Raw genomic sequence first — 24204 nt, 5'->3', positions numbered from 1 at the left:
CGAACCTTTGAAGGGGTGATGAAAGCTATTTTCCTGTGAATCAGGTAACTGAAACATGTAGTTGTAATCTTCCAGAGCGATATCTTCGGAATAAAAAGGATGACATCGCTGTTTGACCTATGGCCCATTCAAGTCCATAGGCTTTGTTTTGCTAATCGAGAAGGCGTGTTCAGCCATTGAAGTGCAAACTACTCTGCTAACTAAGGTATCAGTTGGGTTCTGTGATACTGAAGTCAAATCAAGGTGCCTTTAGCCATTCGTTGCTGCTAGACATTCAAGTTTTCCACTTAAAAGCACAAAGCTGGTTGATAGCCGTTTGATCCATGGCCCATTTAAGACCTTCGACTCCACCGAGCACTTTAGCATATTTATATACCTTTGCTTTCACTTTCCTGCATACGAACAACACGTGTTTCCAGTTTACTCCTGTACTCCACCCCGAGAGTGTTCTCACCCAAGACACAAGGCACGATGCGTTCACCTCCACTTCTACACATCTCTCTCTGTGAGTCTCTGGAGCGGCAGTCAGCTGTGGACAAGACCGACCTCATCCATGCTTTTGCTAGCCAGTCTGACATTCACGTTCTAGGTCTTACGGAGACATGGATTCGTCCTGAGGACTCGGCCACACCCGCTGCTCTCGCCACAAACTACTCCTTACATTTACACGTACTCGTTTAGCTTTTATCCAAAGCCATTTACGAAGAGTTCAGGGAGGAATAAGCGATATGTCATACAGGTCAAAATTACTAGTTTTAACAAAAGCAAGACCACTACCTGTTGAGTGAAAGAGAGAGGGTCAGTGTAAATCATTTCTTTTTCATTTGTCTGTCCTTCTCTCACTCTCCCCGCCAAACTGGAAGAGGGCGCACAGGTTTGCTCATCAACAAATAATATTTCCCACTATCTGCACTATACAACAACTATTCGTTTGAATATCACTTCTCCTACTCGGCTTAGTGTTTTTGAAGTTTACCGCCCCCCAGGTCCTCTTCGCAGCTTCATCAAGAGTTGGGTGTGCTTTCTCCATCTACACCACATCCTTGGGACCCATCCTACAGGCACATGGCTTCTCCTATCACCGTTATGCTGACAACACCCAGATTTACATCTCATTTCACCCAGACGATACCACTACTTGTACTTCCGTCACACCTCACGGTCCAACACAATCTCACCATCCAACTTTGCAATACTACAATCACTCCTTCCAAAACAGCCAGGAACCTCGGAGTTATGTTCGAAGACAAGCTATCCTTCAACGATCACATTGCAAAGACAACGCGATCCGGCTGATATGCCTTAACATTAGACTCTTCCTCACGGTGCATGCGGCACAACTCCTTGTCCAGGACCTTGCAATCTCAGGGTTGGACTAATAACATTTAGAAAGTGAAAGAATATTCATTTAATCTTCAGAATGGATATCGGCATAATCAGGTACAACATGAAAAGATCTGTTTCTCTTTCAATTTCTTTTGTGAAACAATCAAAAATAACAACATATAATACTACATACAAAGAATACTTTATTACATATGATAAAATACAGTAACACATAAACCTATTTTTAGCATTTAGGTGTAGTAAGGTGGAGTAACTTGTAAAACGTGCAGTCCTGTACAGAATGAAAGCCTCTTTATTATAGTGTCTTCAGTCTTTTGTTTATTTCTTTGTGCCTCTGGATTCCATTGTTTTCTCCAAAAACTCCTAAAGGGAGAAAGTTACATGGAAACCTTTCCACAATAAACAGATAAATGATGATGAAAAGCATTTGAAAGTGAGTTTGTTACCCTGACAGGATCAGACGTGCCGCTCGCTCCCCCTCCCTTCAGCTCTCTGTATGTCAGATATTCCTGAGCAAAAGACACTGCCTCTTCTTCCCTGAGAACACATGTACATTACACTTTATATTTCTTCTTTTGTAACTATATCCACTGTGAAATACTGACGGGTTTCGATTAACTGCCTTTGTGATGAATCTGAGAACCTTATGAGAGAAGGATAAAGAGCCCAGAAAAGCCAAATCCACCCATAATGCCAAAGCAAACAGCTCACATTCATGTATGTGCTGAAAACGTCTGAAGTCACTCTTTCATGTCTTGTTAAAAATGAGCTTCGACTGACCTGTTTTGCTGCACGAGGCAGTTCAGAAGATCCTCCACTATATCGCTGGTATCTTTTGTGATCAGGTGCCTCTTCAGGTGAGTGAAGTGTTTGGTCTTTGTTAACGTCTGAGCACGACCATTTCCACAAAGAAACATAAAGACGGTGTCTCTGATCTACAGGAAAAACAAATCAGTTCAAGATATTTTAAATGAGGAAATCCCTATTGAGAAGAAATGTGTTTTTAAGCAGAGACCTGTGAAGGAATGTCGGCGAGTTCTCCGGTGGTCATGGTTTCTTCTACCTGATCCAGGATGAGGGTTGGGTTACAGGACGACAGAAAGCTCTGATTTAACAAACAAACAAAAACCGTCTTAGCAATTAAAAGTTATTCTTAAAGGTGTGCAAAATGTCATAAATAATGCATTGTCTTGCATATCATATGCCACAAGTAATCAGGACTCGTCCAGATGTTAACCCTTCCAGTCCTTAAATCTCATTCAACAAAAAGTTTGACATGAATAAAAGAAATCAACACTCCTCACACTATTATGTCTTCCAGCATTACTCTTTGATAGAATAACACACACAAGTCATTAAAGTTTTAATGGCACATAAGAGTGATGCTGCTTCTTAAGATGTGATATAGTGTTCTTCTAAAACATCTCCTTTTCAGTTCACAGAAGATCATATAGGTTGCTTTTTGGGGTTTTGAAAACTGCAATCTGTAGCTGAAAACTAGTCTCAATCAAAAAAAAAACAGCTCTGTGATGCTTTGTGGCTGTGTCCACCAAGGCATTTCTGCCGGCGTACGGCGAGTTTATTTAATTGTTTCCAATGGAAACAGCAGCAGCTGGCTTTCATTTCAACCGACTTTCAAACTAAAAAAAAACCCGCTGTTCAAACGCCCACAAACAGCCGCATAAAAGCATCTCGGTGGATCTTGAGCCCCATCTGCAGTGAATATAGACCTACCTGAATGTGCGGTTTCTTTTTACTGACACAAGGTATGAGCAGAAGGGCGCCCAAAGAGAAGGCCTGCAGATTAAACTGAGAAAACCGCTTGGCAATGACAACCAGATCCAGCGTCAACAAAAACGGGCATCTCAAAAGAAAAGAAAATGATTTTTAAATGAAATAATGCACATCTACGGACCCATTTCTACAGATACATACATGGAATCTAATTGACGGATGAACTGTGTTTCTTAAATAGGAGACTTACTTTAATAAGAGGACAAATGTCTTATACATGATGTCTTGCTGTTGAGGGCTGAGAGGAAGAGAGGCTGTCAAATAAACATACAGTATATACTTGTATTTAATATATTTTACTATGTAAAAACTGTTCAAAAAGTTTAAAAAAATTATGACTTGTACAGAATAATGAAGAAAAGCAGCCAATAAGAGTCCAGAATAAATGGGAACTCCTTAAGTACGACTGTTTAAATACAACGTAAAGAAACTGAGAAACATTTCTGAACAATCCTAGGCAAAGCATGACTACTTTTTATTCACAACATAATCACCAAGTTGTGCTATTTCATAGCCTCGATGAGTTTGCTGTTATTCTAAAATGTTAAAAAATAAGAAGAATAAGTAAGCAAACTTGAACTTTTTACTAGTGTGTGTGTGTGAAAGCATGTTTCACCTGTCAGGAACGGGGCTTGAATGACATTACGCCACGTCTTGGACAGACCTTGCCCCTACAGGAAGAAATCACTGTTTTAATATAAAAAAATGAACACATTTAATGTTAACAATACACACAAGAGTATGAAAATGACCTCTAGAAGACTGGGTACTGCTATGAGAGCCTCAAGAACCTTCTGCAAGTAGCCCGTCTATAAAAGAAAAGTGGTAGACCAGCAATAACTTCATTGTGTGGACAGAACCTGGACTCATCTATTGACTACTGACTTACCATATTGAATGACAGAAGTTTTTGCAGGACGCTGTTCCACAGCTGAAGATCATAAACCTGATACTCCAAACAAAGATCTGCCACAAGACGCACAGCCTGAAGAGAAGACACAATACAAGACAAACATTACTGTCAACTTATTTCCAGTAACAACAAAGACAGAACGCACGAAGATGATCTTTGACCCTCTGAGACGCCTTCAAGCTGTAACAAATGTCTTTGGCCTGTTTTTAAACTACACCGCTTATTCATTGATACCATTTGTTATGTTTAGTTTAGATCATCAACCTGAAGATGAAAACACGGGTAGCATGAGGATTAAATTGGTGGTAACTTTTCCCTGTTTTAGCAGAAGAAATGACAGTATTACAGTATGTATCAAATGCACTTTTATTTATGGATGTGCACTAAAAGATAGCGACCTGTCATTTTCCAAACACATTATATGCAACTCGCTTTGCTGCTGGATAAATACTTCTGCCAACCTTATATCTTAAATACATTGCCAACTGATCTGTACTGTCTTACCAACTTTAAAGTAATAAAGTTCTGCTGTGACTGCAAGAGAGCCTGAGCAAAATGTAAGATGACTGAATATTGTGTTAAACAACTTTATTTGATTCAGTTATTATTGTCAGTGAAGATTATGAGACTGAAGGTTACGTTATAAAAGTCAATCTGGATAGTTTTCAACTGTGATGAAAGCTAACTTAGATCCTTTATACAATCATGAAACTTTCACAGTGAAATGCACATCATCCTATTCAGTAATCATTGTGCTTTTGCAGTTGACACTTCCCACAATAGTCAACAGGGGTCGCCATGAGCAAGAGCTGTGGCGCCCCCGTGTGGTCAATGTCGGGCTTCCACCTGCAGGTCTGGATGTCTCCAGAGGTGAGTGAATATTACACTGAAGTCTTTAAGCCAACTGTGTTTGATATCATAGTACTTTAGGGAATCTTGTAGGTTTCTATAACCTCTTAAGAAATTAGAGGTCCAGCGGCAAATAATCTGCTCTGTTTGCAGCGTCACTGCTATGTCTGACAGGTTTCAACCTCTAACCTCGTCCACCGAAGGAGCTTCAGGAGGTATAGAACTCTCAAGACATCCAGATTTGAATGTGATGGTGTTTGACTGTTACAGTGTTTAATCTGTTTTTAATATCTGTGTCAGCAGTCAGGCAAAGGCCTTCAGCTCATAATCACCAACAGTCCTGGTTTCCCCCAAACTGGAGCAAGATGAGGGATCGTTTGGTAGCAATAAGTCATATTGCACATTACAATTAACAGTCATCCAAGAATTGGAAAGATCCTAAAATGTGAAGATTAAAAGGCTTGTGTCTAACAGACAAAGATATAAAAACATATTATATAATGACATTTTTAGAAATGATTCAACAGGCATTCTTGTCTTATGTCAGTGTTTGAGTCAAGTGGACATGAAAAACTGTTTTGCTATTGCTAATGGAAGGTGATTCTGGAAGTCGACCTCTAATGACCGTCGGAATCTGTGAACGTTAACATACTAGACAAAACGTCACTTTAGGTTCAAGCTGCCATCTGTACCTGAGGTTCGTTGCTGTGGTTCTTCCACAAACCCTTGATCATGCCCTCTTTCGGGCTGCTCATGAACATCTCCAGGGTATAAGGAATGTTGAGCGCCTCCAACTGAGCAAGATACACCAAGCACTTCAAATAATATCTGTAGAAAACAAAAGCACAAGATACACACGTCAATGTTCATTATATCAAAATGTCATTTATTGCACAACAAATGTTCGTTGGTTTTAAAGCATCAACATAAACAAACATTACTGAGCATGCACGCTTCTCTGGCTCAAATGTAACTTTCGGTACACATCCACAAAGAGCTCCTGTAGATTATTTCTGATAACAAGGACAATAAATAACAAGTAAATGACATTAGCTAGCCAGTTAAAAGGTTGTCTAGTCAGTATTATTTTGGCTAAACTTAAATGCGATAAAGTCACACAACCCATTCAGCAAATTGTTTATTTAAAACTTTTATCTACAATAAAGTTGAAAACAAACTGTTTATTTAATACAATTATTATACAATAAAAATTCATATTAATATTAATGAAATAAAATATAATTAGTTATATTATTAGCCACTAGCCAGACCAATCAACAAACACAGACCGAATGTCAACTTTGGACCAGGCGTGTGCGTCCTATGAAAAATGTCTTCTTACTTGATTTTGCTGCTGGGTTGATTTGAAAGAGCCTCCAGTGTCGCCGCGTCTGCTAAATGAGTGAGACAGAGCAGAGCCCGACTGCGATGCTCGAAGGTCAAACGCAGTCCTGATCCTCCTAACGGCTGAACACAAGAATAAACATTCAGAGCTTTCATTGTTAAGTCCACCAATAGACACTTTTCAGGAACGGTTAAACGGTTCATGAAGATTCAAAAATGTCCTGGAGTATTTACCCATGTCTGAGCCGTCAGGATGGGACTGAGCAAACGGGCACTCATATCCATGGGATGCATCTGCAACAAATACACGACCCTGCAGAACACAAGATTTGAGAAGGACATGAGGCGAGTCAACGAGCACATTTAATGTCCATTGGTATTTATATTGAAATGAATACCTCATGAGGTCAGGGTCATCATTTATATCAGTGACGTAGTCCAGATGACTGATGTCCTACAGAGAAAGAATAAATGTAAGTCAGAAATACTGCTATACAGATGTCTTCAAAGCATGCATCTTCAACCAAAGCCCAGAGGAAATAAAGCCCCAGGTAAAATATTAGTTTGAAGGTCAAAGGCGAGGCTAACCAACGTGCCCATGTCATTGGACATGCAGTGTATCTCCTGTTTTAGGACTTGTCAGAGCAGATCTTACCTTCCCATTAGGCTGAGCGGTTTTACACAGCCACTTCTCCAAAAGAACGTTCCGGATCTTCAGAAAATCAACACCATTGATTGAAGCGATCTCTTTGGCCACGCTGTGAATATCTGCCACATGCATACACTATATGTAAATGACTCCTAAAATCTTACTGTTGACTAGCACAGTTCAGTGCTTTATTACACAGTTGTCCTCACCAGGGTAAGTCTGTCCCGCAGGATTCTTCATGCGCTCGATCACAGAGCCGTGATCAAAAAGAGCTACAATGAGACGGCCGGGCAGACCCGTGAGCTTCAGGAGCTCCGAGGAGCCAAGCTGAGACGACAGGAGGGCGTTCTCTGTGGCCGAGCGCTGGTACTGCAGCTGTAGTTTAGAGGTGAGCGCCTCCCCACGGGCCTTCAGATTCTCCTGATTAAAACCAAAGTGCAAGACATTTAATACAAAAAGCATCTTCAATACAGCACTCGGAAAAGTTACGGTAGAAGTGGTTGCACAATATATGACTCGTATGAGACAATAACTCAAAGGATGTCATCCTTTAACGCTTTAACAGAATATAGACGAGACGCATCCAAAACACAATTTGATACTTTTCCATACAGTGGCTTGAAAACAAACAACATACCTCCAGAGTATCTGACTTGAGCAACTTGTGAACAAGCTCCAGGCTGAACTTTAAGAAAACCGTTTTTTCCGCACCTGAAATAAAACACAAACCAAAAAATTACATTTTACCTCATCGTGACATTGACACTCTATTAGGGCTGCACGATCATGAGTAAACTGATAATCACGATTATTTTGCTCGAAATTTTAATCGCGGTTATTGTGTCAGTTCTGAACTTTTGTTTTAAATTTTCCTTCAGCATCTTTATTAGGCCTATACATTACAGCCAATGAAAATGTTTTAATCTGCTGCCATTGAACCGTGTTTTCAAAGCATGCATCCAATCATCTAAATTTACATTTTGTGAACTTTGGAATGAAACATTACAACTCAGTTTTTGATTCTTTGTTTTGTTTATAAATCATTACTATTGGTCAACCTTCATGTTTGAAAATAGTAGAAATTGAGTGATTTTTTTATATTTCTTGTAAAGTGTCAGTCTAAAAGCTTTGCGAAGATGATCTGACCTTACCTTAAGTATTGTGCTTTCTTTTAAAACAATATCATAATGATTATGTTCAATTCATTGTGGGAAACAATCGTTATCGCGATGAAAATACGATTGATCGTGCTGCCCTACACTCTGTTCTAAAAACTGGACCATGTGATTTTGCCATCGTGGATTTTCTGAAAAAAGTGTGACCGTAGTCTGACTTACCAGCAGGAAGGTCCTGAGCGATCTTATGGACTGTGGCAGCAGCCAGCTCCAGATTCTGGATGCACAGCACGTGTCTGAAGATGTTCTGGGTGACGGTGGACATTTCTCTGGAAGGATCCAAGTGCTGGATTTGTTTGGACTGTTCCATCACCAAAGGCAACAGACTCTTCTTAAACACGTGGTTCACAGCCAAAACGTACAGCTTGTCGAGATTAACCTGTGTTAAACCAAATGTCAATACTGTTCACTGCCAGTTCACCATTTGAACACATAATGTTTAAATTACTCCTACAGTACATGTGACGTTATATTCGCATAACATTGCCCTAATGGATTTGTCTAGGTGGATGCCTGACATCCTATATATGACATGTAAAGAACAGTACGTGCTCGGTGAGCATGCGTTACCTTCATGAGTTTACAGATGAGACGTAAGGTTGGTAAAGTCTCTTCACTGAGCTCTGGAGCTGTGGATGAACAATGAGATCAGACAAATAGAGAGAAGATAACCCAAGAGGGGTGAAATGAGCAGATACACACAAACAATCTTCCAGAAGGCGTGGTTGGTCTGGAAGAGCAGGTGAAAGGGCAGGCGGGAGTTTGATAGAGCCGTGGGTTCCAAACAGTTCTCCAAGAGGTAAGAGCTCTCCAGGTCGGTAGGGGGAGAGATTCGGCTGTGGGACTTCAAGTGTTGCAGTAATCCCATCATCTAAATGATAAATCAGAAAGATGTTTGCATAATTCTTGTGTTTGAAAAGCAGATAAAAACATGTTGCCATGCAGTCAATCTGTAACCAATTAAATATCACACACACACGTCATCCGGGCTGAATGCCACAAACATTAACCCCAAATTTGGGCAATTCTGACATAAATAATACAAACATTGATGTAAGACTCAGTATTCGGTCGATGTTTCTATTTTTTACTGACCTGACTAAGAGGTAACATCGTGGTGCTCTCATCCGCCATCTGAATGGTTTTGAGCACTCTCTCAATCCGCTCGTAATTGTAAGGGCTCAGCTAGAAGACATCACAATATTATTTATCATTATTACAAACTCACATCAGTCACTCATTTAAACAGCCTTCAACACAAAAACATTATTAATCTGGTCTATTATTAGAATAAGGGTTAACTTGTTGTTAAGGTTTAAAGTGATTTATACACTCCAAGCACACCTTGGTCAATGCCGTGTTGAGACTGATCACGAGGTCTCTGGTCGAGCTGAGCCGAGGAACAATCTGTAGGGCACGCTCCAGCATGTCATCACTTCCTTGTTGGTTGTTGCCCCACTGGGCATCATTGGAGTCGTGATCTCCGGCCTCCTCAGTCTCATAACACGTGCCGTCCTGCAGCAGTAGTGTTGTGATGTAGAGGTTGATGGCAGAATCCTGGTCCAGATCAAAAGTGCTGCAGATCAGAAAGGAAAAAGAAAAAATAAATAAAATCACAGTGTTTGATCTATACAGTCCCAAAAAGACACTTCATAAAGAAGGAGAGGGAAAAGGAGAACCGGTGGACTTGCCTGCAGTACTGCAGTATGATGTCAGGCGTGATGTTTTTGTTCTTTACAAGCGTAGGAATCAAGTTTCGCTTTGTCTCTGTGCACTGCCCAAACACAGACTGAATGGAAACCTAAAATCAAACGACAAACAAACTTTAAAGATGATCATCAAGAGATTATTGGATGTATTCATGACAAAGTTGTAGTAAGCTCAACACTGACTCCAAGTCTTCCCAGCTGAATGCCCCACTCAGCATCAGTGATGACGGACAGAAACTTTCTTCTCTCCTCTTCATCTTTATATAATAAACTCAGATGGGCTCCCACCATAGCAACAGCCTACAGTCAGCAATAAATTCATGAATGATTGAATGGGATTCATGCACATACAAAGTATAACTGGCAGTGTGTATTTAGAAAGGAAACTGGGCAGTTGGGGCTACAAATCAACCTTACCGAGAAACCAGTGTGACAAAGCAAACTTTATTCTGACCTTTATCTTGTCATAATTTTGCCAAGCGCTGCTGATCATCTTCCATAAAATATCCACGACTGACGCTTTGGACAAAATGGTACAAAGTCCGATGGCCAAGTCCGAGTCGACCACTCTCCAGTTGAGTACCTGTAAGAGAACTCACATTAGTACGTCAGATTAAAGTGACACCCCAAAAATCTTATTCTGTCATCATGTGCGCACTCTCAGATTGTTCAAAAACGGTATAAATGTCTGCTAAACACAAAAGAAGAATGTTGGAAGAATTTCGGAAACCAAACAGATCTCATTTACTGCCATAGAAGGGGAAAATAAATACTACGGGAGTCAATGGGGGACTAGATCTGGTTTGTTACTTACATTCTTCCAAATATCTTTTATTCTTTGATTCATTTTTCTCAATTTCTGGTGACTTAAAAGGAGATTAGAACTATAACAATAACTACATTTGAACCCATAAACAGTATTTTCTAAGCTTGAGCAAAATAGTTACATGTGTGAGCCTTTCAAATTTGAATGGATTTTGATAGGCTGTATAAGCGTTGATCGGGGGAAACACTGCTCCAGGGTTGCCATGTTTTAGATTTTCCGTCAGAATTAGGCATTTGGCCGGTTCATTAGGCGCTTCAATGTTATACGTGGTTTATATCAAACTAGAACCCGGCTGATGTAAGTTGCATGTCTGATTTAATACAAAAATCCTGTACCTTCTGTAACAATGAGAACACAACCACAGTGACAGACGTAAGAGCCGTTTTCTCGATTTGGTCAAGAGTCTGTTTGTCTCTGGCCAAGCGATTGCTGAATTGAAGCTGTGAATGATCGAAACAAACATGCAACAAAAATCATCATTAAATTCATTTGTATTCATATAAACCCATTTCGGTACAAAATAAACTTATGCACTCAAAGCCTTTTTCTTCCAAATATTGATGATAAGAGGATAGTCTCATATTAATGTATAATAAAACACTAGAGTACAACCTCTTCTGTCTTACTTTCATGCTCAGAGAGAGGTCCATGTTGTTGGAGACAAAGTGCAGTAATATACTGCCGTAAGACTCCATCAGAAGTCTCAGAGCCAGTTCCAGCTGACTGCACTCCTGGAGTGTTTGTAACATAGAGGCCATGGGATTGAGCAACGGATTGACCAAATCACTACCTGAATAAAGAGACAGTTACAGAACTTTGAACTAGATCAGAAATGATGAGTTTTTACATTAAGAGACTCTTACCTTCTTTGAGAGCACAGTATGACAGACACGAACAGTCGAAAGGATAATGCCTTGAATCTGGAATAATGGACATTGTTTTATTAAAAGTTAAAAAAAAAAACACGGTTAAAGCACAATGAGAACAATTTGCTACAATACGGAAGAGTTCATAATTTGTAAGTCGCTTTGGATAAAAGCATCTGCTAAATGCGTAATTGTAAATGTATGTAAATTAATGTCATATAAAAACAGATATTTGGCTAGAGCAACAACTGGTTGGTCACAGTTGGACTCCACTTACCAAAATACAATGAAAGCAGAAACTCTGCTCAAATAAAGATACTGAACACATTCCCATATTCCCACCTGACAGAGGCAACAGATTGGTGGTGATTTTATACTGAAGCGGCAGCACTGACGCTGGATCCAGCACAATACCGTCTTCATTAAACACGTCTTGAAAACTGGACTCTGTGTATGCATCTTCCTCACCACTCAATGCAGACTCCTGATCAGAAAATCAAACTTTAAACATGTGAATGTTCGTGTAATACACAGGCAAATACTCTGACCAGGAAACTGACCTTAGCGAAAAATCCAAAATCTTCAATCTGACACTGTCTGTACACATCCGTGGCGCTTCTGGTGCTTTTGCATAACTCCAGACAGTCAAGCAGAAGGTCTATGAAAGACACGCACGTTTATTTCTTTTGAGATGAGTGATCTATTTACGGTACAAAAATATGAGATGTGAGATTGTTGTGGTACCGCTGTGGCAGATGGTGATGGCCTGGCACGCCAGCCTGTTAATGACGGCAGGGAGATTAACTTTCTCGGGCAGAACCATGGGCACGTTCTCCTCCAACATTTGGCAGAGACGCTGGGCTGTGTTAAACAGGACTCTTCCCGTGCTGGAGCTCGGGTGATGCTGGTACAGTTCACTTTAAATGTGAGAGAGATGATATTTAATGTTATCGTCGACAGAACACAAATGTATTACTATTAATATTAAAAATTCGTACCCGAGGATCTTAAGGGCTTTCTCCACGTCTCCGCCATCCAAAGCCCTAAGCGCCAAGTTGGCCCACAGCTCCTGCTCGGTCTTCTGCAGCTGTCTAGCCAGCCGGTGGAGGCCGGCTTCAGTGGAGAGAGATTTTGTTTTGCCATCTGGATCATTGGCTATGGCGGTATTGTCATCGACTGTGGTGGACACCTTGTCAGGGTGTGGTTTTCCGGAACGTCGCCAAGCCTGCGTGTTCTCATATGCCGTGATGAGCTGCTGGCTAAACTTGTGTCTCACTACTGGATCTTCATACTCTGCCGGAGTCAGGAAGATGTCGAAGTCCTCCTGAAATTTTAAATATCTGATGTTTTCCCTATCATTTAACGCATTAGTTTCATGTGTCAGTTTTACAAAAAAATTTAAATGGACACCTGTAGATGAGCAATGGCTGCGAACATCTTCATATTGTTCTCGCTCTCTGTTCTCTTGAAGGCATCATCTTCACAAGGCAAAGTTTGAGAAGCAAGAATAACTTACTATTAAAGGAATAATTCAACCAAAATGAAAAATGCATAGCTTACCGGCTGCTTACAGACAAATACATTAAAGCTGCAATACGTAACTGCCTCTCTATCGCCATCTCTCTTTAAGATATTAAATTGTAGGTTACTTAATTAGCTTATCTTTAAACAGGCCAAAGTTCAATGATGTTAAACTGAAATGCCCTGTGAAACTGTACCCGATAGCTTAAATTATTTACCATAGTGTATCAGTAAATGGCAAGGAAACACCAACATACATTTTTTACATACATAGTCAATCACTTATTTGTGTCTATTTTTATCAACAACAAAAAAAAAACTTACGGATTGCATCTTTAAGGCAATTTTTTGCTCAATAAGGACAAATAGAACATCTGTACTGACATGCTCTTCTGTAGCATTACTGATGATCTCACCTGTCTGGATACTCTGCAGATATTTCAAAGCTTCAACCATAATCTGTGATGTGAGCATCTGCTGCTGCTTGTGCTGTTTAAGAAAAGTACATTTACGTACATATGCTGTGTTTATGAATGATGTGTCGTTAATCTCTCTTTCCCCCACACACGTTCTGACCTCTTTAGAAATGTGTCGTTTGTCCTGAAGCTCAAGTCTTGCCCAGCAGGCCATGCGCTCGATCACGTATTCAGCTTCTGAATGAGGCAGATTCTTCAACAGCTCAATGCACTTCTCTCTCTGCAAACAACACATTCAACAAATGACTAATCTTTTTTTAGTACAATTCATTCAAACCATTTCAATAAATATGTTTGTGAATGGTAGTTGACATGTTTAAAAATTACGGTAACAATAAACATTCCTCGTGCCCACGTAGTGAAAAGTGCTAGCATGCCTTGACTACTTCAACCTAGATTGGGTTATGGAAAATTAGGGATGTGAGGAATCACTTAGCTCACGATGTGATTCACAATACTGATCTCAAGATACAATAGATTCTCGGTTTATTTTGACAAAATGAGTTGAGCCAAATCAGAAATGAACAACTGAACTTTTATCATTTCTCAAATGCTGCACATTTCTTTAAGAAATAAAACATTTACATTTACGCATTTGGCAGACGCTTTTATCCAAAGCGATTTGCATTGCATTATCCTATACATTTGTTTCTAAGTATGTGCAATCCCAACGTAGCAATGAATCGTTACATCCCTAGTGAAAATTTACATGTTATATTTACATTAAGTCCTTTAGCAGACGCTTTTACTACAAATGAGGTAAACAATGGATGCAATTTAAACAACATTATACAAAGCTAAGCTTTTTTTATAGAAAGAGTAGAATAGATATAGAAGTCGGAACGGATCGTTCAGGTGCTGACGGAAGAAATGTGTATTCAGCAGATTCTTAAAGATGGCTAGAGAATCTGCTGATCTTGTTGCAGCAGGCAGATCATTTCACAATATTTTTTATAATTTGCAAAGCTTTCAATATCAGCTTTGAAAAAAAATGCTTTGTCCCGAAAAGTGTAATCTAACATTTGCACGCTGACAGGGTGCATGACCTTTCTTTTATTCCACTGTACACATTTTGTACACAATTTCTCAAGAGAAAACAATGAATTTCCTTAAGATATGACACTACTGCCATATCTTGAGAAAGAAGTACCTCATGCAGGTAATTCAATTCAGTGTCTGTGAGTTTACCCTGTTATGCTGTATAAGCTGAATACAGTGAAGATGATAGATCTTGGCCTGGTGAAGTTTGTAGGCTTCTGCTAACTTCAGAGAGTCCTGGAGTGAGCTGGGCAGATCCTGCTTTAAAATATGCCTCACAAGCATCTAGCCGAAACAAACAACACTGATGTCAGCTACCACAACAGATGACACAAAGACCTGCAGTCAAAAGCGTTCAGAATGTCTCAAACTCACCATGATCTCACGAGAGTTGGACAGGGCTAAGCTGCGAATGCCGTAGCATCTGAGAAGCTTCTTTATTTCCATCAGTCTGTAACCCTCTCGCAGTAGCTCCTGTCTGAATATAGTTTATAAATTACATCTTTATAGTGTTCCTCTTACATCCAGAATCCAATCATGCACATGTAAAGCGTTTTGTTGCATTTATAAATGTTTTGCATGTCGCCTGAATGTCTTACTTTGGATGCTCCTTCTCCAAGTGCTGTTGAACGAGTTTCTCGATGGTGTCGCTCCAAGGCACCACCGCCTTATACATGATCTCAATCACAGCATCCATCACCTTCTGAAAAATGGTCAAGAACTTTCACATACAGAACCTACTTGTTGAGCTTGTTAAAGTTTCCCCTAATGATCTATTCTCTGGTATGCAAAGACATAAACAACTGAAAACAATAGTGAAACAAATGTTATTACAAAAGTAAATTCACAATAAAACAAAACCTTCTGAACGTGCTAATGTATGAATCACTTTAAGCCAATCGTAACAGTGATGTGGATTACACAGGAAGAAAGGTTCAGTTGGTCAGTTATGAGTTCAGTTTAAATACAAAAGGTCATTAATGTAAACATTGGGATACAAAGTCATGTTTTCAAACACAACACCAAAGGCGGAATTTCGACGAACTTCTGCAGAATGACATTTACATTGGACAAAAGCGTTTGCCAAATGCGTCAAAGCCACTTAGATTGCATTGTACTATACATTTTTATATCCGCGTATGTGCAATCCCCTTGGATCGAACCCATGACATTGGCATTGCTAGCGCCATGCTCTAACTACTGAGACACAGGAAAGCGACATAACAGACTTTACCAGTGATTTTGGTAAGAAGGAACGCTGAACAGCACATTTGTGTATCTACCAAAAAAGTCGTTTTGGTAAGTTCATGGTAATTCATGCATGTATGAACGGATCTCACATTGGTGTCCGTCATGCAGTTTAACACCGCCACGGCTTTTGCCTCCCATTCAGTGAAGAGAGAAGTGATCTGAGAGCTACAGCACTCCAGCAAATCCTGTAGGACAGACACATAAACAAACATACAAAAAAACATGAATGATAAATACATAGAAACATCATGATGGCGAGTAAACAACAGCTGGATTTTTGCTAATACATTGAAAATCAAAGAATAAACTGCGAAGGCTAAACAAAGCAGAGGAAGATATGAGTGACCTTGATGTAATGCAGGAGGGTCTGATCCAGGTCTAGTCTGTTCTCCAGAGCGTAGGGCCGAACGCTGCTCTTGATCACAGCGGGAATGAGTTCTGGAGCCTGAACCTTATCCAGCATCAGAAAGGCCATACTGCGTGTGCTTCCCTACAAAAAAATATCACTTCACAAATCTGTCGTGAAAAGATTTCCTTGTGCTGTTCAGCTTTAAAATAAACTAAATTTAAAATAAATTGCATCTGTCTATCTAAAGAGTACCACAGATGACGTTGTTAGTAGGCCAACCCGATAGGTTCCCTCGACCGAAAGCCTTTGCATTTTTCCCAAAGACTTTTGTGACTGTCTGCATTTAACAAACATTTATGTTACTTATATGTTTTGTCTATCAAGAGAATCTTTAAAGATTAACACAGTATTTACTATTTTTGAAGCGTAAATACAATCGGCAGAGGTAAAAAGCTAACATGAGGCTATAAACAGACTACACTACGGTCACCCGATATCAATGTCACCGACAAATTTTTCAAACTTTATTAAAAACATGTTCCCTGGTAAGTAGTTACTCAGTTAATGAATAACCATTAGCGTTTTTAGAGATTTGTGTCCACGTTGCATTATTAGTCAGATTTATATGCACAATGGTGTTTAATGTCCCCGCCAAAGGACGTAGTTGCTTTGAGGGTTGGTATGTTTTATGTCATAGAATCAAGCGTGAAAATATTTAGAGCGTTTGTTAACCACACACCTTATTTGAGACATTTGACCAAAAACACCAAAAAACCTATTGACTTTGGGTCGCTGGAACTGGAAGTGCTAAAATGCTAACTCGCTGCAGGGTCTTGCATACTGTACAAAAAATCGTCATCTCTGCGATATTCTCTGACTAACATGTGTAAATGTTTGGACTCACCCTCTCATAGTCAGATAGTGAAAGATGGCAGTTATATTTGGTGTAGAGGTCACAAAGCTGACGGAGATTTGTCACCAGTGCCTGAAGATTTTGCACGTCTTCTGTGCCACATTTATCAGCCTGTCATTCACAATTAAAGAGAAATGTTGGCTGATATAAGTCGCATTAACACAAATCAAGAGTCTTATGAAATGGGGGAAAACTTGATATTTACCAAACCCATGGAGCTCCAGAGGGAAGGTAAGCCCAGTTCAGCCAAAGCGAGGCCATTATAAGGCCAATCATTCTGAGAGAAAAAAGCCAAATCTTACTAAACCAATAGCTTGCTGGTTTCGGCACAATGTGTGTGTTGCATGGGATGGAGAAACAGGTAATAAGATTCACTACCTTTTCTGTTAACTCTAGATTCCTGGCACGCTGCTCCAACCATCTAGCAAGGATTTTCTGTATGCATAAAAAATACAAACTGAGATGAAAACAAATGTGCCGGTATTGTGAATTAAAATCACAAAACTAATGTCTTCAATATAAACAATATCTATATTTGTGCTGCTGAAAAGCCTCAAACCTGTCCTGTGGGCAAAACTCTCCTCACGAATGGGACAACCACACCCTTAAACCACAGACTGAGGTCGTGTGATGGGACATCCGATGGAATGGAGCCCAACAGCGCATTCAGAGAGGCCTCATCGAAATCACAGGCAAACTCTCCCTGCAAGAGATAACAACCACTTAACTTAAATTAACAATTAAGTGACTTAATACATATGAAACTTTATCAAAAAGTAGTAAAGACATAATTCGATTTAGCAGTATGATGATAAGACAGTAGAAAGGTTTCAACAGCTTTGCCATTTAAAGGAGTAGTTCACCTTCAAAAAGCTCTTGTCATTTCAAACCTGTAGGACTTTCTTTCTTCCGCAGAAGACAAAAGAAGCGATTTCTTATTTGAGCGCAATAAGATATAAGCTTAAATGTTTCTAATTCATGGTGCATCAGTTGACATGGCTTGAAAGCAGTACACAAGATTTTATACAGACTAATATAGCTCATACTTCAAAAGATCTAATAACTACATTCAAAAAAATGGAAGATCCGTGGAATAAAATCTTTATTAGACCATCAATGATATGACGCATGTTGGCCAACTAGGAACAGCATGTGATTATCATGACGTTTTTAAAACAGACAGAAACAAAGAACCAACGGCATGAATCATGATAAAAGTTTCACCTCATGTCGTAGCCATAAGTACTGCACTCCACTAAGATTTCCTTCCCTAAGAAGATTAAGGATGTCTTTCAGATAATCGTTGCTGTTCAAAAACTCAATCCATGACACTCCCCTGCGAACAAAAAAAGATTTGATGGTATACAAAAGTGTATCGAATACCCATATCGAACCGGCGACCTTCTGGTCACAAGTCCATCTCTATAACCATTAGGCCATGACTCCACATATAGATATATATATATAATATGATAGATGTGGTACATACTCAAAGCTGTTGGGTCCATACATGCTGGAGAAGGTGGCAAGTTTAGCCATGGCTATCTGGACCTGGGAGCATGGGAAGCGATTGGAGACGTAATTTAACATCTCTTCAGCTATGCTAAGTGTTGGCCAGGAAGCAGTGAGGCAGTACTGCACCACAAATTGCTCGTCCTGTAAGAAATACGTGAAAACTAAACATCAATAAAAGCCTAAATGTGCCCAAGGATAAGTCACGTGGTTTCAGCATTACCATAATCTTCATCAGGTTGGTTTTAGCCTCTTCAATGAGCTCGGCCCACTCATGACTTTGATCGCTGCCTGAAGCTAAGATGAGTTTTTCCAGCACAACATTCATCTTCACTTTATACACGAGCTGACAGAAACGAGACACCTCATCAGAATACCACACGAATGTCATCAGGTGTCTTATGTGGCTGCTTTTTCATTGTGTTACCTCAACGTCAAGTTCAAATGCTTTTGCAAATTTCTCTGCTTCTTCAAACTTATGCTTGTAAAGAAGTTTATTCAGTCTACAGATAGAGAGAAATATTTGTACACGTCGATTAATCGCGTTTAATCGCATTCAGAATAAACGTTTGTGTTTACATAATATGTCTGTTTACTGTGCATAATTATTTTGTATTCGTAAACATATACATGTATACATATAGAAAATATAGGCATGCATATATTTATATCATATATAAACATTTATTCATTTTTATTTTTTTCTTTGTAGTTTCTAAATACAATATAAATATGGACAGTACACAGACAAATTTATTCTGGATGCTGTAATCGTTAAACAGGTCCTAATTGTCTAATAGTTACTCATAAATAATGACTTCCTCTCAGTGTACCTGTTTTCTGGTAAAGCTTCTGTAAAGCATCTGATCACAATAGTAGACACCGGATCTTCATGTCTGCTTCAAAACACAAAAATCGTTAAATAGAAAACTGTGAAAAAGTATGATTTAAAAAAGAATCATAAATATGTCTGTCAGTCACCTCTTTGTGTCAGGCAAAATCCCTTCCAGCAAATACATTGTGTCCTACGCAAAAGAGTTTCATTTATAAATTAACTTTAATAGTTTTACATCATTTTTTTATACTTTTTCTCTTTCATTTTTGAACTATTGAATGTTTTTTATAAAGATAAGACTAGTAGAGTATTGTCATCCACACAAATTGCTGTTATATTACACATAGGCCTATTATTATATAAAGTAGATTTTTAGCCCTATATTTTCCCCCATGCACCAAAAGAAAATCCTGATATTAAAAACGCAATAAATGTTCCAGGATTACCATACTGATCCCCTTCTGGATCAACCAAGACTCAGCAGAAACTTTTAGCGAGTAGAAAATCTCCATAGAGGGCAAGGACTGAACCACAAGCTTCCTAGAATAAGGCTGAACACAGATACAAATGACAACAGGTCAATAACATAAATGATGAATTATGGTACTGGGTAAACACATTATGCGCATGTATGTTCTTCAGCTGAGCTAGCGTACTATGGATTCACTTAAAGATGCCTGTTATATTATATTTGTCAAATCCAGTTTGCAAGGTTTTATGTACTAATAGTCTTCAGGTGACAATCAACTCTCCCACTGCAACGATCTACATTAAACATAAAATACACACCTTCTGTTCTTCAACCACCAGAGTCAGAATTTTCATGCTGGTGTCATTTTGCCTGTTTAACCACAAAAAACAGCATTTAACAATTTCTATGTTAAAAACAAAAAATGCATAATGTTTTTGTCAAGTAATGAAATACTTGCGTTGTAAAAGATTTGGAGTTTCTGTCTGATATAAGCAAAAGATCCACAATGTATTGATCCGGCCAACAACACAGCACGATGAACGAGTGCAAGTCCAATAAACTGAGCATATCCTTCACATGAAACAAACAGATATGAAGTTGTGCACAATCCACATCGTCTTAAAACTTAAATCATTCTTGTTTAACAATAAACACAATATTTGACAATGTGTACACACACAGCACTGAAATAAAAACACATTTTGGATGGTGTATGGAATTTCACACTGCAGGACTTATACGCATAGTAACACTCTAATACAAAGCAACGTTTATAAAGAGCAGCTTTTGTATTATGTAAGAAATAACACTTAAATACGGTATATGCATGTATGTGTATGTTTTCCTAAAAACAAAATGAATATGCACAGTACACAGACATATATTTAAACCTTTAGTGCAACCTTTTATTCTGGACCGCGATTAATCGTTTGACAGCCCTAGTATTTGTATGCTCAGTTTTCCATCTTTAAGGCGCTTACCTCTTTGTTTAGAACATAAATCAAATTATCTACAACTTGAATCTTCTTCACCCCTTGAAAAAAAAGTCCGGACAGAAAATGAGAAATGTTTATTACACTGATGATAACATACACTATATGTTTATTTAACGTAAATAGAAAAAATACATGTCGCACCTGACATCAATGCAGAATCCAGGTGATTTGTGAGAGTCAGTGATGTCTGGCCATGACTCGTGCTCCAATGTGAAAGAACACTTGAGCCATCAGCCTGTCATGAAGAATCATTTATAACATTTGTAATGGCACATCTGAACAATTCAGTAAACATGTAAAGACTAAGGAAGGTTTGTTTTCTTTTCCCCACCAATTCTTACCCCGATCAGAAGGTGAACTGTGCTTCCAAAGCAGACCAGACCTGCTGAGATGCAGCCATCTTCATGAATCTCTTTAGTTGAGTAGAAGTTGATGGCTATGTGAGCTTGGATCTAAAATCAATGGGGAAGATTACCGAGACAACCGTGCAAATGATGACCAGCTTTGATGAAAAAGAAAATGTGGAAATCTACCCCCGCAGACATTTGATCAAATTGAAAACCAACCTCATTTAACGCCTCCAGATTCATGTCTTCAATTGCTAAACAAGAAAAACACAACCATTATTTTCTTTGACATAGTACATACAAGTTGAAAGAACTGATTTAAAATTTCACTCAAACCTTTTTGAATCTTTCCCAAAGCAAGATTGGATATGTGTAGGAAACCATCGTGAACAACAAGGTAGAGATCATACAATCCTAAAACATAAATAAATTATTTTAACAATCATAACACTACCATGTGTACCATATTTGTCTGCTTAAAATGATAAATGTATCCACTCTCACCAGCAGAACTAGGTGTCTCGTGTAGTATAAGGCTTTTGAAGGTTGTCTCATCGCCATCAGAAGAGTTTTGTTGTTGGAGCGTCTGAACAAAACAATTCACCAACACAGCAAGGTTCTTTCTTATTATTGGAGCAAAATAAGCCATTATTGCATTTACATTAAATGATTGCTTACTTTAGTCAGCACGGTCTTTTTAAGAGGGACATAGACGATGTGCAGACTTCCATTTCTCTCTCCGATCAGCAGAAACTGTCCTTGGGGACAAACGGTAACTGCATCGACCAAAGTGTCTGAATACAAGAAACGTATTGGAAGATAACAACATGAGATACCGGTTTTCATAATGCTTAACGATAACGTGAATTGTGAATGTAGAGTTGGTGTTACCAAAATACAGATGGATGAGTACAGTTTGAAAACCGGGATCGAAGAGAAACACGGCCGTGTCTGCCACAACAATGCTGCAGTTTGGATTACTGGAGGCATAGACTTTTGGATTAGACAACACCTGCGAGACAGAAAGAGAGTGTATTTTAGGGATAAACGATAATTTATCGGCCGATAATAAAATTTAGGTTGATATATTATAGCCGATAAATCATAAATCATTTCCTCTTGTTGAACTTTTTCAGCTGTACGCTGCTCACAGATAAAATACTGTACCGTACTGACTTCCTGTCGTGATCTTACTGATATTAGCAAAGCATTGTTGATGTAGGTACAGTATTTATGAATGTGTAAATTATAGGAACAAAAGCATATTGCTTGAATCAGACTGCTGTCTGAATGCTTTCTGTCTTGAGACCTGTTAGATACGTGGCTATTAAAAAACATTTTTCTTGGCTGCTCAGGAAGAACATCTATAATTTGTTTGTTGAATAAAATAGACACCTTTAACTTCATCTTTAACTAAAGTAGGCTTGACACGATTTTCTGGGGGAAAGAGACCTTACGGTTCAATTGTTTTCTGCAGTGAATGTTTTCATATAAACAAGCAGTTGTCCACTTTTTGTTTCCAATCTTAAGAAATGTTATATTAATATCTAGATACTGTATATCGGCCAATATATCAGCTTGGCATGTTAAAGAATCAAATGTTCATATCGGTGCCTCCTGTAGCTATTGTTACGGTGCTTTTATTAACCTTTTTTACTTTCAAGCAACGATGTGGAAAATAAACGGGAAAACAAGATGCAAATATTAAACACATACCAGACATTTTAACTTAACCATTCATCTAAGAATGTGAAATTTACAACAATATTATTGATTGCGTACAAAAAAAACATGTTTTAAAACACTTATACAAAAAGGGTGTAATGACGTATAGTGGCGAGATATAGATCAATCATTTTTCAAGACACTAAAAAAAGTCAGTACAAAATACAACGATATAACCATCATCTCTAAGACTTAATCATATGTACTATGTGAAATAAAAAAATGTATAAAAATAAACAGGAAGTGTTCCTGGACCAGCGTTGTTTACATTGCAAAAAGTGCTACAGTTTGATATAAACAAATTAAAAATGGACTTTAAATGATATGACATCTGTTTAATGCTATTAATTGAGCTGGACACGTTATTTTGTAATTTTGTCTACTTTTACTACTTTAAGAAATTCTCTCTTAGACTGGATCTTTCCTAATTTCTTTCTTAGGTTTTGTGTCAATTTGTATTATCTTCCATAAAGGAGGTCCACTCAGCCCCTGTTCTTCAAAAATACCGTGTTACCGTCGTATAGTGTCGTATTCTTTAGTTGTACTTTATTTGTTGACGTTACCTTTTCAGAGGATGAGATTTTGACAAGGGTGTCCACTTGATAGAGAGCATTTGCAGACTCTTGTTCAGCATCGCTGTACAGACGGACTGTGTTCGTGTCTTCATTTAGCAAAAGTTCAACATTATTCCACATCTTCGACGGGCGATAATTTGGCGTCGGTGACACCGAAAAGACAGAAACCCTCCGTGATAAAAATCGACATGTACACGCTAGTGACAGCCGGAGAACGCAACTGAAATTTGGCGCCGAGATGAAACTACTTCCGGCGGTAGCGTGCGCGCGCTTCCCGAGGGGTGTGCACGTAAAGGAAACGGGGCACCGCAGTCCGCTGGGCAGAAAGATCGGTGTATGACAGTAGTATCGCGAGAGTGCGATGATCGGCATTCCGTTAAATGGCTCTCGCGGTACTTCCGTGTCATTTGTCAATCTGTCTCCGCATCTCAAATTAACATTGTATAAATAAATTTTACTTTTTGAACACTTTTAAATATTCCACACCTTGTTCACAACAAAACATATCAAGTTTAAGAAATAACAGTGACAGGGGGGTAATAGTTTAACGATTTAGTTCACTAGTTGTGTTCGCAACTGTTTACAGACATTTTTATTTTAGTCATGATATAGCGAGCAATACAACAACGCTAATGAAAACAAACTAAAATATGGATTAAAAAGATTAAAAGCTCGACTTAAAAGCTTCAATACACGAAACATATTGGGTTTCCTGTCGGACCA

The 24204-nt window shown here is 38.8% G+C and overlaps 1 protein-coding gene across 1 annotated transcript; it reads right to left on the bottom strand.

Annotated features, from left to right (window-relative positions):
• Window positions 1-1505: 1505 nt before the first annotated feature.
• On the bottom strand, window positions 1506-23601 carry kntc1 (kinetochore associated 1; the record flags this gene model as incomplete). The annotated part of the gene is made up of 61 exons (XM_079450182.1): window positions 1506-1710; window positions 1794-1884; window positions 2128-2282; window positions 2363-2452; window positions 3082-3211; window positions 3332-3395; window positions 3758-3812; window positions 3894-3950; window positions 4031-4126; window positions 5596-5731; window positions 6246-6370; window positions 6482-6560; window positions 6646-6701; window positions 6903-7015; window positions 7106-7316; window positions 7534-7607; window positions 8234-8450; window positions 8642-8700; window positions 8774-8942; window positions 9167-9256; window positions 9416-9647; window positions 9763-9872; window positions 9964-10080; window positions 10235-10363; window positions 10942-11046; window positions 11233-11396; window positions 11470-11526; window positions 11815-11956; window positions 12033-12130; window positions 12217-12389; window positions 12471-12796; window positions 12883-12950; window positions 13410-13482; window positions 13570-13689; window positions 14658-14792; window positions 14883-14985; window positions 15107-15210; window positions 15848-15943; window positions 16105-16248; window positions 17012-17131; window positions 17226-17297; window positions 17399-17455; window positions 17580-17723; window positions 18245-18356; window positions 18510-18676; window positions 18756-18878; window positions 18960-19035; window positions 19366-19431; window positions 19514-19557; window positions 19814-19918; window positions 20157-20208; window positions 20297-20409; window positions 20820-20872; window positions 20976-21069; window positions 21176-21286; window positions 21401-21435; window positions 21518-21595; window positions 21686-21767; window positions 21860-21975; window positions 22073-22193; window positions 23470-23601. 61 exons carry the CDS (start codon window positions 23599-23601, stop codon window positions 1666-1668), a joined length of 6681 nt encoding a protein of 2226 aa, XP_079306308.1. The 3' UTR covers window positions 1506-1665.
• Window positions 23602-24204: the final 603 nt, after the last annotated feature.

This window comes from Barbatula barbatula (assembly GCF_947034865.1).
Source record: "Barbatula barbatula genome assembly, chromosome: 2".
NCBI lineage: Eukaryota > Metazoa > Chordata > Actinopteri > Cypriniformes > Nemacheilidae > Barbatula > Barbatula barbatula.
This window is presented reverse-complemented; position numbering and strand designations above follow the sequence as displayed.